The 12,998-nt window shown below is 66.8% G+C and overlaps 1 protein-coding gene across 1 annotated transcript; it reads left to right on the forward strand.

The window, feature by feature from the left end:
* Nucleotides 1-8,915: 8,915 nt before the first annotated feature.
* On the forward strand, nt 8,916-12,242 carry LOC311511995 (olfactomedin-like). Its single transcript, XM_084612968.1, has 3 exons — nt 8,916-8,975; nt 10,011-10,158; nt 10,761-12,242. Exons 2-3 carry the CDS (start codon nt 10,020-10,022, stop codon nt 11,552-11,554), a joined length of 933 nt encoding a protein of 310 aa, XP_084469094.1. The 5' UTR covers nt 8,916-8,975; nt 10,011-10,019; the 3' UTR covers nt 11,555-12,242.
* Nucleotides 12,243-12,998: the final 756 nt, after the last annotated feature.

Below are 12,998 nucleotides of genomic sequence, written 5' to 3' on the forward strand. Positions count from 1 at the left end.
AGGACGCGGGACTGGTCCCCCAGGGCGAATGGGGCCCAGGACGCGGGACTGGTGCCAGGGCAAACGGGGCCCAGGACGGGGGGCTGGTCCCCCAGGGCGAACGGTGCCCAGGACAGGGGACTGGTGCCAGGGCAAACGGGGCCCAGGACGCGGGACTGGTCCCCCAGGGCGAACGGGGCCCAGGACGCGGGACTGGTGCCAGGGCAAACGGGGCCCAGGACGGGGGGCTGGTCCCCCAGGGCGAACGGGGCCCAGGACGCGGGACTGGTGCCAGGGCAAACGGGGCCCAGGACGGGGGGCTGGTGCCAGGGCAAACAGGGCCCAGGACGGGGGGCTGGTCCCCCAGGGCGAACGGGGCCCAGGACAGGGGACTGGTGCCAGGGCAAACGGGGCCCAGGACAGGGGCTGGTCCCCAGGGCGAACGGGGCCCAGGACGCGGGACTGGTGCCAGGGCAAATGGGGCCCAGGACGCGGGACTGGTCCCCCAGGGCGAACGGGGCCCAGGACGGGGGGCTGGTCCCCCAGGGCGAACGGGGCCCAGGACGGGGGGCTGGTCCCCCAGGGCGAACGGGGCCCAGGACGCGGGACTGGTGCCAGGGCAAACAGGGCCCAGGACGGGGGGCTGGTCCCCCAGGGCGAATGGGGCCCAGGACGCGGGACTGGTCCCCCAGGGCGAATGGGGCCCAGGACGCGGGACTGGTGCCAGGGCAAACGGGGCCCAGGACGGGGGGCTGGTCCCCCAGGGCGAACGGGGCCCAGGACGCGGGACTGGTGCCAGGGCAAACGGGGCCCAGGACGCGGGACTGGTCCCCCAGGGCGAACGGGGCCCAGGACAGGGGACTGGTGCCAGGGCAAACGGGGCCCAGGACGCGGGACTGGTCCCCCAGGGCGAACGGGGCCCAGGACGCGGGACTGGTGCCAGGACAAACGGGGCCCAGGACGGGGGGCTGGTCCCCCAGGGCGAACGGGGCCCAGGACGCGGGACTGGTGCCAGGGCAAACGGGGCCCAGGACGCGGGACTGGTCCCCCAGGGCGAACGGGGCCCAGGACGCGGGACTGGTGCCAGGGCAAACGGGGCCCAGGACGCGGGACTGGTCCCCCAGGGCGAACGGGGCCCAGGACGGGGGGCTGGTCCCCCAGGGCGAACGGGGCCCAGGACGCGGGACTGGTGCTAGGGCAAACGGGGCCCAGGACGCGGGACTGGTCCCCCAGGGCGAACGGGGCCCAGGACGGGGGGCTGGTCCCCCAGGGCGAACGGGGCCCAGGACAGGGGACTGGTGCCAGGGCAAACGGGGCCCAGGACGCGGGACTGGTCCCCCAGGGCGAACGGGGCCCAGGACGGGGGGCTGGTGCCAGGGCAAACGGGGCCCAGGACGGGGGGCTGGTCCCCCAGGGCGAACGGGGCCCAGGACGGGGGACTGGTGCCAGGGCAAACGGGGCCCAGGACAGGGGCTGGTCCCCAGGGTGAATGGGCCCAAGACAGGGGGGCTGGTCCCCCAGGGCGAACGGGGGGGGGGCGGCGAGGTGGGGGAGCTAGAGCAGGCTCCAGTGTGTCCGTCCGTCCGTCCGTCTGTCTGTGCGGGGGGGGGGGGGGGGGGAGCCTTGCTGTGAGTATCCTCTTAGCAAAGCATGCTGGGAGTGGGAGGAGCTTCTGGGGCTATAAAACACAGGCCCCTCCGCCCCCTGCCTAGATTCAGTGTGAGGGGAGCAGTTGGGGGCTCTGTGGGGTCTGGTGCCAGCAGCCCCACCCTGCCATGGGCCCTGCGCTGCCCCAGCCCCCCAGGGGCGTTCCTCCCCCCAGCCCTGCCGGTGCCCCTCGCTCCCAACCGCAGCCCCTCAGGGGCGTTCCTCCCCCCAGCCCTGCCGGTGCCCCTCGCTCCCGACCCGCAGCCCCCCAGGGGCGTTCCTCCCCCCAGCCCTGCCGGTGCCCCTCGCTCCCGACCCGCAGCCCCCCAGGGGCGTTCCTCCCCCCAGCCCTGCCGGTGCCCCTCGCTCCCGACCCGCAGCCCCCCGGGGCGTTCCTCCCCCCAGCCCTGCCGGTGCCCCTCGCTCCCAACCGCAGCCCCCCAGGGGCGTTCCTCCCCCCAGCCCTGCCGGTGCCCCTCGCTCCCGACCCGCAGCCCCCTGCTAAGCCTGTGCCTCCGAGCGCCAGATCTCTCGGAGCCGGGGGCTCGTGGCCTGTCTTGCCCCAGGGAGCTGAGCCCCCGGCTCTGGAGCCCTGATCTGACGGGGGCTGGTTTCCATTTGCCACGGAGCAGGGCCCAGCCGAGAACAAAGGCTCCCCAGTGCCACGCTCAGCGTTCCCCTTATCGGGGGGATTAAGCCATTTTGCAACTGGGAGGGTGGGGGCCCATCAGAGAAGGACAAACACGCCCCCCTTGCTCCGGGGGCTGTTCCGCAAACTGATACGGGGGGGGGGAGGGTGGCAGGAATGTGCCAAGTTCCTGCTGGGTGTCCGGCACCAGGCCCCTAATCAGGGCCCAGTTACGCAACGGGATTTACAGCAATTCCCCCCATCGCCCTCCGCATCATCAGCACTGGGTTAGGTGCCCCTCACTCCCGACCCACAGCCCCTGCTAGCCCAGCCCTGGGCTCCGCCCCCCCCCACCAGATCTGCTCCCCCCCACCAGATCTGCCGGTGCCCCTCACTCCCGACCCGCAGCCCCTGCTAGCCCAGCATGGGGCTCCCCACCCCCCCAGCTCCACTGGTGCCCCCCAATCCTGACCCACAGGTCCTGCTCGCCCGCTCCAGCCTTGGCTCCTTAGCACCCCCTGCAGCCCCCCCCCGGGTTCCCATCAGGTCACACCCAGGCCTCAGGCCTCTCTTGCTTGGGCACGAGACCCCCCCGTTAATCCCCCTGCCCCGCTATCTCGCTGGCACAGGCAGCCTGTCAATCACCGAGCTGAATGAGCAAACCTGAAACCAGCCAATTTAGGGATCAGTGTCACGTCACCTGGCTAGTGAGCAGCTATTATCGGACCGTCCCTCCGTCATGCGCCGGCCCGCGGCATCTTCCGCTGCCTATATAAAGGGCCTGGGGGCGCCGGGGGCTGACACAGCCTGGCCATGGCAACCATCGCGCTCGCCCTGTTCCTGGCGGGCTGCCCGCTCCTGCGCTGGACGGCTGCCTCCGTGAGTACCTCGGCCCACGTGCCACTTCGCCAGGGTGGCCTGGAGGGGAACAGCCGCAGGGTTGAAATCCCCTGCCCGCCCTGGACACGGGTGAAATCCTGCCGGGACAGCTGGCGATCCCATCCCTGTCTGTGCTGCGTGGCCATGAAACGTCCCCTGGGTTTCCCCTCCGCCTGCCCCGATCCCCTCTGCCCTGGCCACTGCGCCCTCTGACGCGCTCCTCCCCAGAGGTGGCTGCATTCCTGGGGCGCTTTGCGAGGGACGTGGGATGTGACGCTCCCGTAACGGGTCCCACCTGCTCCCCCCCCCTCGCCCCCCTTCCAGGCCGGCCAGAATCTGAGCAGCGTGATGGACGCCGGCGGCCACTGCGTCTGCACCGTCATCCTGCCCGACGACACCTTCCCCCTGCAGCGGATCGAGCTGCTGGAGACGTCGGCCCGCAACTTGACCTTCCGCGTGCAGTGGGAGATGAAGAAGGTGAGGCCGGGGAGGGGACGGGGCGGGATGAGGGGTGCTGGGGGGATCAGGGGTCTGTGAATTCCTTCCCCACCCTGGGCGAGGGCAGCGCCGGCCCTGGGGCTGGTTCCCACCGTCCCCGGTCAGGGCAGGCTACGCAAGGGGGGTTGGCAGGCTGGGGCCCCACGGAGCCGCCCTGGAGCCCGGGAGCAGCCGAGCAGCCTCTGGGAGCTGCTGGGCACTCAGCCCTGGGCTGGGCTCCCCTGGGCTGGGCTGGAGCCCGCAGGCTGCGTGTGGCGCGGCTGCCCTCTGCTGGCCTGGCTCTCGGCACCGTCGTGGGGGGACGCACCCGGCGGGCCAGTTTTAGCCCACTCTTTGCCACTAGCGAATCACTCGCAAAACGAGGCCAATGTTCCTTGAGCGACCCCTGTCCCCGCTCTCCCTGCTCCCTGGGGCCCTCAGCTCCCAGCGCCAAGGCCCGAGCCCAAGGGAACCACGAGCTCCCGGGACTCGCCGGGGCCTGGACTCAGCCGCCGTGGGCATGACTCAGTCCCTGCCCTGGTCAGTCTCAGGCCTCCACCCCCCCACAGCTCCAGGAGCCCTGTTGGGAGGAGGCAGCTGGACGGTTTTCGTCAGTGTGGCTAATGAAACTGACCCAGGCGTGGGAACGGACCCTTTCCCCCGAACTCCCTCCCCGGGGAATCTCGCCTCTGACTCTGTCCCAGCTCGAGAGGAATTTGGGGTTTGTTTCTTTGTTCCCCAAACTGTGAAATTTTCAGGAAAAGGGATTTCTGCTGCCCAGCTGCTGGGTGTGACTGAGATGGGTGGGGAGCTCCCCCCACATCCAGCCTCAGGGGAGCAGGGTCTGCACATATGGGGCTGGCTTCTGGGCTGAGTAACACGGGTGTGAATCCAGAGTCACCCCCAACTGCAGTGGGGTCAGGGCCAGGTTCTGATCTCAGCTGCTCCAGTGTTAATCCGGAGTCACCCCTGACTGCAATGGGGTCGGGGCTGGTTCTGACCGAGGGGAGCAACACGGGTTTACACCAGATGAGGTCTGACATCCTCTCCCCACTTCGGGGTCTTTGCTTCCTCCCCCCGGCAGCTCCAGGAATACGGGCAGCGCCTGGCGTGGTACGAGGCCAAGCTGCAGAACGCCAGCCGCCGGCTGCAGCTGCTGGAGGTGGGCGACCTGACCCCCGCCGAGCTGGCCTTCCAGGAGCTGCGGAAGGAGATCGGCGAGATGGAGTCCTTCGTGGGCCACCTCCGCTCCTCCCTCAACGGGAGCGACTCCACGGTGGAGGTGGTGCACCGGGAGGTGAGCGTCACGCGGTGCCGGGGTCTGACCCCCGGGGCCTGGTGGGAAGGGCCAGGGCCCCCCGGCGGGGCGGGGCTCAGATCCCGTGTGGATCAGACACAGACTGTGGGGAGTGTTCGGGGCGACCCCCAATTCCCACCTGCGCTCAGACCCCCGGCTGGCCATGGGGCGGGGTTCCCTGCAGCATGGAGTGGCCAGAAGAACCAGCCAATTGCAAGCTGGGAAGGCCGCGTGTCACTCTCACGCCTCTTCTGCGTCCAATTGCTTCCCTTCCCGACACAGGCCACGCCCACAGGGGATAATCCATCTAAGCCCCACCCCCAGAAGAGGGTCCTGGGCCGTCCCACTCCGGAGCAGCCCCTGGCAGGGTGGGGCTGACACTATGAAGTGCCCTCGACACCGACTCCCACCCTCCTTGGGGCTGGCACGGGGCCCACTGCCAGGCCAGCCTTCCCTGGGCTTCAGCTGGGTTTGGGTCCAGCCCGCAGGAGGGAGGACTCAGCCCCTGCCTGTCCCTCCATGTATAGGGCCCCCACCTGCCCCCACAGAGCCATGAGGTCCCCTGCACACACATGGGTCAACACCTGCTCCCAGCGATGGGCGCAGGCTCTCGGCAGACCCAGGCAGCGTCGCTGCATCACACGCTCGGGGCAGCCCCCCCCCAGCGACGGGCGCAGGCTCTCAGCAAACCCAGGCAGCGTCGCTGCGTCACTCACGCTCGGGGCAGCCCCCCCCCAGCGACGGGCGCAGGCTCTCGGCAGACCCAGGCAGCGTCGCTGCGTCACTCACGCTCGGGGCAGCCCCCCCCCAGCGACGGGCGCAGGCTCTCGGCAGACCCAGGCAGGGTTCCTGCGTCACTCACACTCGGGGCAGCCCCCCCCCAGCGACGGGCGCAGGCTCTCGGCAAACCCAGGCAGCGTCGCTGCGTCACTCACGCTCGGGGCAGCCCCCCCCCAGCGACGGGCGCAGGCTCTCGGCAGACCCAGGCAGCGTCGCTGCGTCACTCACGCTCGGGGCAGCCCCCCCCCAGCGACGGGCGCAGGCTCTCGGCAGACCCAGGCAGGGTTCCTGCGTCACTCACACTCGGGGCAGCCCCCCACAGCGACGGGCGCAGGCTCTCGGCAGACCCAGGCAGCGTCGCTGCGTCACTCACGCTCGGGGCAGCCCCCCCCCAGCGACGGGCGCAGGCTCTCGGCAGACCCAGGCAGCGTCGCTGCGTCACTCACGCTCGGGGCAGCCCCCCCCCAGCGACGGGCGCAGGCTCTCGGCAGACCCAGGCAGCGTCGCTGCGTCACTCACACTCGGGGCAGCCCCCCCCCCAGCGACGGGCGCAGGCTCTCGGCAAACCCAGGCAGCGTCGCTGCGTCACTCATGCTCGGGGCAGCCCCCCCAGCGACGGGCGCAGGCTCTCGGCAGACCCAGGCAGCGTCGCTGCGTCACTCATGCTCGGGGCAGCCCCCCCAGCGACGGGCGCAGGATCTCGGCAGACCCAGGCAGCGTCGCTGCGTCACTCACGCTCGGGGCAGCCCCCCCAGCGACGGGCGCAGGCTCTCGGCAGACCCAGGCAGGGTTCCTGCGTCACTCACGCTCGGGGCAGCCCCCCCGCAGCGACGGGCGCAGGCTCTCGGCAGACCCAGCGTCACTCACACTCGGGGCAGCCCCCCCCAGCAATGGGCGCAGGCTCTCGGCAGACCCAGGCAGGGTTCCTGCGTCACCCACACTCGGGGCAGCCCCCCCCAGCGACGGGCGCAGGCTCTCGGCAGACCCAGCGTCACTCACACTCGGGGCAGCCCCCCCCGAGCGACGGGCACAGGCTCTCGGCAGACCCAGGCAGCGTCGCTGCGTCACTCACACTCGGGGCAGCCCCCCCCAGCGACGGGCGCAGGCTCTCGGCAGACCCAGCGTCACTCACACTCGGGGCAGCCCCCCCCCAGCGACGGGCGCAGGCTCTCGGCAGACCCAGGCAGGGTTCCTGCGTCACTCACGCTCGGGGTAGCCCCCCCAAGCGACGGGCGCAGGCTCTCGACAGACCCAGGCAGGGTTCCTGCGTCACTCACACTCGGGGTAGCCCCCCCAAGCGACGGGCGCAGGCTCTCGGCAGACCCAGGCAGGGTTCCTGCGTCACTCACACTCGGGGCAGCCCCCCCAGCGACGGGCGCAGGCTCTCGGCAGACCCAGCGTCACTCACACTCGGGGCAGCCCCCCCCGAGCGACGGGCACAGGCTCTCGGCAGACCCAGGCAGCGTCGCTGCGTCACTCACACTCGGGGCAGCCCCCCCCAGCGACGGGCGCAGGCTCTCGGCAGACCCAGGCAGCGTTCCTACTTTGGTTCTGCTCAAGTCACATTTTCAAGCTTTTCCTCGCAAGCTCAAGGGCTAGAAATGTGATTTCCTCCCCCTCCACCCCCACATTCTCGTCAGGCAAAGATACAATACAGGGTTAACCTCCGGCATGCCTGATTCATTCCTCACCCGGACTCAGCTCCAGGCCCAGAGAGCCTGGCTGACGATTTGGGCTTGCCAGCTGGGGAGCCCCCCTCCGTGGAGGACGCCAGACAGGGCGAGCCCGTTTCCAAACACCTGTCCGCTTTGTGGCGAGTCTCTCGTGTTCGTGTGTGGTGGGGGACCTTTGCCGGGACCAGGACGGGCCGTAGTTCGCTCCGCGGCACTTGGAAGGAGAAGTCCCGTTTCTCCGGCGATGGGCCACACAGGGTCTTGCTGCTAACGATAACGAGAAACGCATTTGTGGTGCCGTTTGCCGGAGCCTTGCGTCCGAAGGCAGGGGACCCTTGGGAGCCGGCAGCATTCTCGTAAACAATTCCCGCCCTTTCGACAGCCTCCCCGGCTCCGGTTCTTGGCCACAGACTTCTCCGTGGCCCCACGGGGCCTGCGCTGCTTTGACCCAGCTCTGCCCCCTGCCCGCAGACGTCTCTCGTACCCGCAGCCCAGCCAGACGCCGGTGAATCCCGCGCCCTGCAGCCCCCTCGCCAGGAGGCTTCGGGGCCCCGGGCACCTTGACTTCTGCCCCATATCTTGGTCTTTCAGCTGTTTGTGACTTTCTGCCGCCCGACCAACTACATCCTGCCCTTCGTCAACGTCCGGGGCAAGTCCCTCATCGACCGACGCTGGAACTGCCCCCTCATCTACCTCCTGCGCCGGACCCAGAGGGCCCGGATGTGCGAGCTCCTGGACGCCCCGCAGTGGCGAGGCGAGCCCAAGGAGGGCTACGTCGTCCTGGCTCCCCGGCGCTGGGACAGGAGGTCTCACAGGAGGTCCTTCGCCTGCTGGAAGCTGCAGTGAGCCGCCGGCCGGGGCGGAAGGGTGAGGATGGGGCAGGGGGACTGGGATCCTCGCTCACCCAGAGGCTGCCCACTGCCCACCTGGAGGCCACTGGTCACCCGCACAAGGGCTCGGACGTGCCCGGAACGCTTCATCGTCACCTGCTCGCCCAGCCTGGCTCTGTGACACCCGCTTCGGAAGTCAATGAAGGGTTAAATCAGTGCCAGTGATTGACAGTTGCCTCTCCCTTTGCCCCACCCCCCGGTGGGCGTGGCCTATCTTTTGGCCACGCCCCAAGGCTTGGCCGGCTCTGGTGACTCCCAGGCACCCTTGCACGCCCAGCGTGACTGCAGCAATCGTGCACACAAGCTGGGCGCAGGGCGGGGAAACGTGCCCCTGAAATCCTAAACTCACCCAGGAGTCCTACGCGCTGGACGATCCGGCCCCAAGTTCTTGCCTCTCGCGGGCTACAACCAGCCGGGGCCTGGCCTCCTTCCGCCAAGGATAAACGAGGCCCCAAGCCGTCCTTCCCAGTGAAACGGCCCCTGCTCCCTTGTATTTCCCCGCATGCTCTGCCCCACCTCACCCCCCTGCCCTTCCTGCATGTCCCCTGGCGCCGTCCCAGTGTCCCGTTATTCGCTGCTAAAAAGCCGAACTGCAATAAAAACTTTTCTGCTTAACCCTCCCCCGTGGTCCCGCTGGTCGAGTTCATTTCCGAGGCTCGGGCGGGAAATATTTCAGCTGCCAGGGTAGCGACACCAAAACCCGTGCGGAATCCCGGCAAAGCCAGGTACGAAAACCGGGGACTCCCCGGAGCCCGCCACACCGGCCAGCGTGGGCTGAGCACCCGGGCAGATTTCCCGGGACAGCGACCTCCGAAAAGGGACGGTCCTGGGAACCCGTGGCCGGATGGGAACGCCGGCCACCACAGCGCCAGGGACGGCACCAGGGGGCTGAGCTGTGCAAATAACGGATATTTGGGTTCGCTGAAGAACACTTGTTTTGCGTCGAACCGAAAACGAACGGTTTTGTGCTGCTTGGTGCATCGAAAAGTGTGTGTGTGTGTGGGGGGGGGGTTTAATCTGGGGCCCAACGAAACATTTTGTTTGAAAACCTTTCGTTTTGCTTTGGAGCCTTTTTAAACCTCTGCTATGGGGCGTGGGGTACTTGAGATCGAAGGATGTTTCTAAACAAAGAGCCCCATTGAGACCCCCAAACTAGCACGAGTCCGGTTTGCTCGGAATTGTTTCAAGGTTGTGGGGGGGAGGGTTTCCCGACCGAAACAATTTGGTGAAACTGATGCAAACTCATGAAACATTTTGGTGTTTTGCCAAATCTGCATTTTTTCCCTAGAAAAATTTCCTTCCCCCTCCCCCCCAGCTCAAGTGGGGATTTGGGTCATGGGCTGAGGCTTCCCCCAGCTGGCAGCTTGGCCCAGTGATGCCTTGCCATCTATTCTCCAGGCTGGGTTTCTTGGTTCCCTCTGCTTCAGAGGTGGGGGAGGAGACCAAGGCGCCTGCGAGCAAATATCTAGAGCGTGACCTGAAGTTATTGGCTAATGGACGGTGCTCGGGACACGATATTTTTGGTGACGTTTGGCTGTGTGGAAAACATGCCCCGAGCTCGGCCACTGCCAGAGGACGTTGCTCTTGAGCGGGGGTGTCCGCCGGAGCTGGATGATAAGGGTGCAGACTCCTTACTTCAGCAGCCGGCAGGGCTGGAGTTTGGGCACTCGGGGGATCCAGCGAGGGGGTGCAGGGAGTCCCCCGGAAAGGGGCGCCCAGGCCCCGTGGGGAAGGCCTGACGCTTGCCCTGTTCCTTGCAGCTCCAGAACATGTCGGTCACCGTAAGCGCCCTGGAATCCTACGACAAGAACCAGGTGGTGGCCATGAGGCGGGAGCTGACCACGCTCAGGCAGCGCCTGGAGGACTGTCAGAAGGGCAAGCCGCTGGAGGGACGGCAGCCGCCGATCGGTGAGTCCCTCCCGGGGGCTCTCGCTGGGCTGGCATTGGAGCGGGTTCCGGGGCCCTCGAGGGGAAGCATTGCCCTGTGGTTAGGGCTCTAAAGGGAGACTTCGCTCCGGTCCCGGCGCTGCCCCAGAGCCCCCCTGTGTGACCTACAAGTCACCGCGTCGCTCCCTGCCTCAGATTCCCGTCTGGGAAGTGGGGCTTGCAGCCCTGGCCAGCCCGCCGGGGAGGGTGGGAGGGTAGGTCCAGGGAAGGCTGGGAGGGGCTCAGACGCTGTGGGGCTGGGGGCCAGACGGAAACAGGCGGCCGAAGACGAAGGGAGGCAGGGGAAAAAGTCAGTGAATCCAGGGCTTTCTGACATGGCTCGGGGCAGCGGGGGAGGCTGGTTTCCTCTGAATCTTTTCACCCACTGGTTGGCCTGAATCCCACTCCTGTCAGAGCTGGGGAGAGAACCCAGGAGTCCTGGCTCCCAGCCCCACTCTAGCCACAAGATCTCACTGCCCCCCCAGAGCCAAGGATGGAACCCAGGAGTCCTGGTTCCCAGCCCCCCTCTGCTCTAACCACTGGACCCCCCCCCATCTAACCCTTGTGACTCCCCATCCCCCCAGGCGCGTGCAACCACCAGGGGATCTGGCGCCTCAGCAAGCCCTCGGTGGTGCAGCTCAACTGGCGGGGCGCGAGCTACAAGGCCGGGGCCTGGGGCAAGGAGTCGTCCCTGCACGCCTGGCGGAAGAAGCGCTACTGGGTGGCCCCCCTGAACCTGGACGGCCGGCGGCTGGACTCGGTGCGTCTCTACCGCTCCTACCAGGACCTGCTGCTGTCCCGGAACCCCACGGACCAGCTGATCCCGGGCTTCGGGCAGGGGGCCGGGCTGGTGCTGTACAACGGCTCCTTCTACTTCAACTGCTACAACGCGCGGGACCTCTGCCGCCTGAACCTGGAGAGCGGGGCCGTGGACCGCAGGGCGGTGCCCGACGCCACCTTCAACAACCGCTTCTCCTACGCGGGCACCAGCTGGCAGGGCCTCGACCTGGCCGCGGACGAGAGCGGGCTCTGGGTGCTGCACACCACCGAGCGCAGCGAAGGCGACATCGTCATCGGCCGCCTCGGCCCCGGCTCGCTGGCCCTGGAGAAGACCTGGCAGACCTCCCAGTACAAGCCGGCGGCCACCAACACCTTCATGGTGTGCGGGGTGATGTACGCCACCCGGGCGGTCAGCACCCGGCGCGAGGAGATCTTCTACGCCTACGACACCCGCACGGGCCGGGAGAGACGCCTCAGCCTGCCGCTGGAGAAGGTGACGGATGTCGTGCAGTCGCTGAGCTACAACCCCGGCGACCACAAGCTCTACATGTACAGCGATGGCTACCTGCTTAGGTACAACGTCCTCTTCCGGCCCTAGCGCCCGGCCGTAGGGCCAGCGCCCAGCGCAGGGGGGCCTTCCGCCCTCTCCATTCCCGCCGTCCCCCCTCCGTCCCCTCTCCACCTCCTTCCCCCCGTTCCGTTCGCCCGCAAGCTCCCCTCCACCCCTTCCCTTTCCCCTCTTCCCCCCCTTCCCTGCCCCTTGCTCCCTGGATCCTTTCGCTCCTTCCTGCCCTCTTCCCCAGCCGCTGCCCCGCTTCCTCCTCTCCCACCTCCCGCTGCGTCACTAAACAAAACCAACGTGATTTTTGTCTCTTTAACCTCCTGGCTGTACCTAAGTTTGCTCAAGGGCCGAGAGGGAGATTCCCCCTCCCAGCTCCTGGGCTTTGCCTCCTTCCCCGATTGGGTTTCTGCCACCCCATGCAATGCAAGCGCAGGTGGAGTTGCGATCTCGGCTCCCGATTCCCCTTTACCCTAAATCCCCTGCCCGCGGCTGGATTGGGGTAAAGGGACCAGAACGGACAATCAGAGCTTTGAGGTTTCCGGGTCATTTGTTCTCTTGGCTTTACATTCATCCCATTGCCTCACTGGCGTTACAGCCAGGACCAGGTCGGCTCCAGGATTTGGGGGTTAGTGATTCTACTTCTCTTGAGTTTTCTGAGGCCCCATGGGAGCCTGATTTTGCCTAGAACTTCCCAGTAGTGAATAAACGTGATCATCTGACTGCAGCCCCCGTGTCTGTCGCCGCGTTTGTTGGTGTCACTCAGACCAGTAACTGATCGACCCGCCCGGGGCCGGGGCAGGGGTAGAAACGGGGGGATGGTCCCTGCCCCTCGCCTGCCCAGCGTTCATAGAATCATAGAATATCAGGGTTGGAAGGGACCCCTGAAGGTCATCTAGTCCAACCCCCTGCTCGAAGCAGGACCAATTCCCAGTTAAATCATCCCAGCCAGGGCTTTGTCAAGCCTGACCTTAAAAACCTCTAAGGAAGGAGATTCTACCACCTCCCTAGGTAACACATTCCAGTGTTTCACCACCCTCTTAGTGAAAAAGTTTTTCCTAATATCCAACCTAAACCTCCCCCACTGCAACTTGAGACCATTACTCCTCGTTCTGTCATCTGCTACCATTGAGAACAGTCTAGAGCCATCCTCTTTGGAACCCCCTTTCAGGTAGTTGAAAGCAGCTATCAAATCCCCCCTCATTCTTCTCTTCTGCAGGCTAAACAATCCCAGCTCCCTCAGCCTCTCCTCATAACTCATGTGTTCCAGTCCCCTAATCATTTTTGTTGCCCTTCGCTGGACTCTCTCCAATTTATCCACATCCTTCTTGTAGTGTGGGGCCCAAAACTGGACACAGTACTCCAGATGAGGCCTCACCAATGTCGAATAGAGGGGGACGATCACGTCCCTCGATCTGCTCGCTATGCCCCTACTTATACATCCCAAAATGCCATTGGCCTTCTTGGCAACAAGGGCACACTA

The sequence above is a fragment of the Lepidochelys olivacea genome (assembly GCF_965140295.1).
Source record: "Lepidochelys olivacea isolate rLepOli2 genome assembly, chromosome: 23".
In the NCBI taxonomy this organism is placed as follows: Eukaryota; Metazoa; Chordata; order Testudines; family Cheloniidae; genus Lepidochelys; species Lepidochelys olivacea.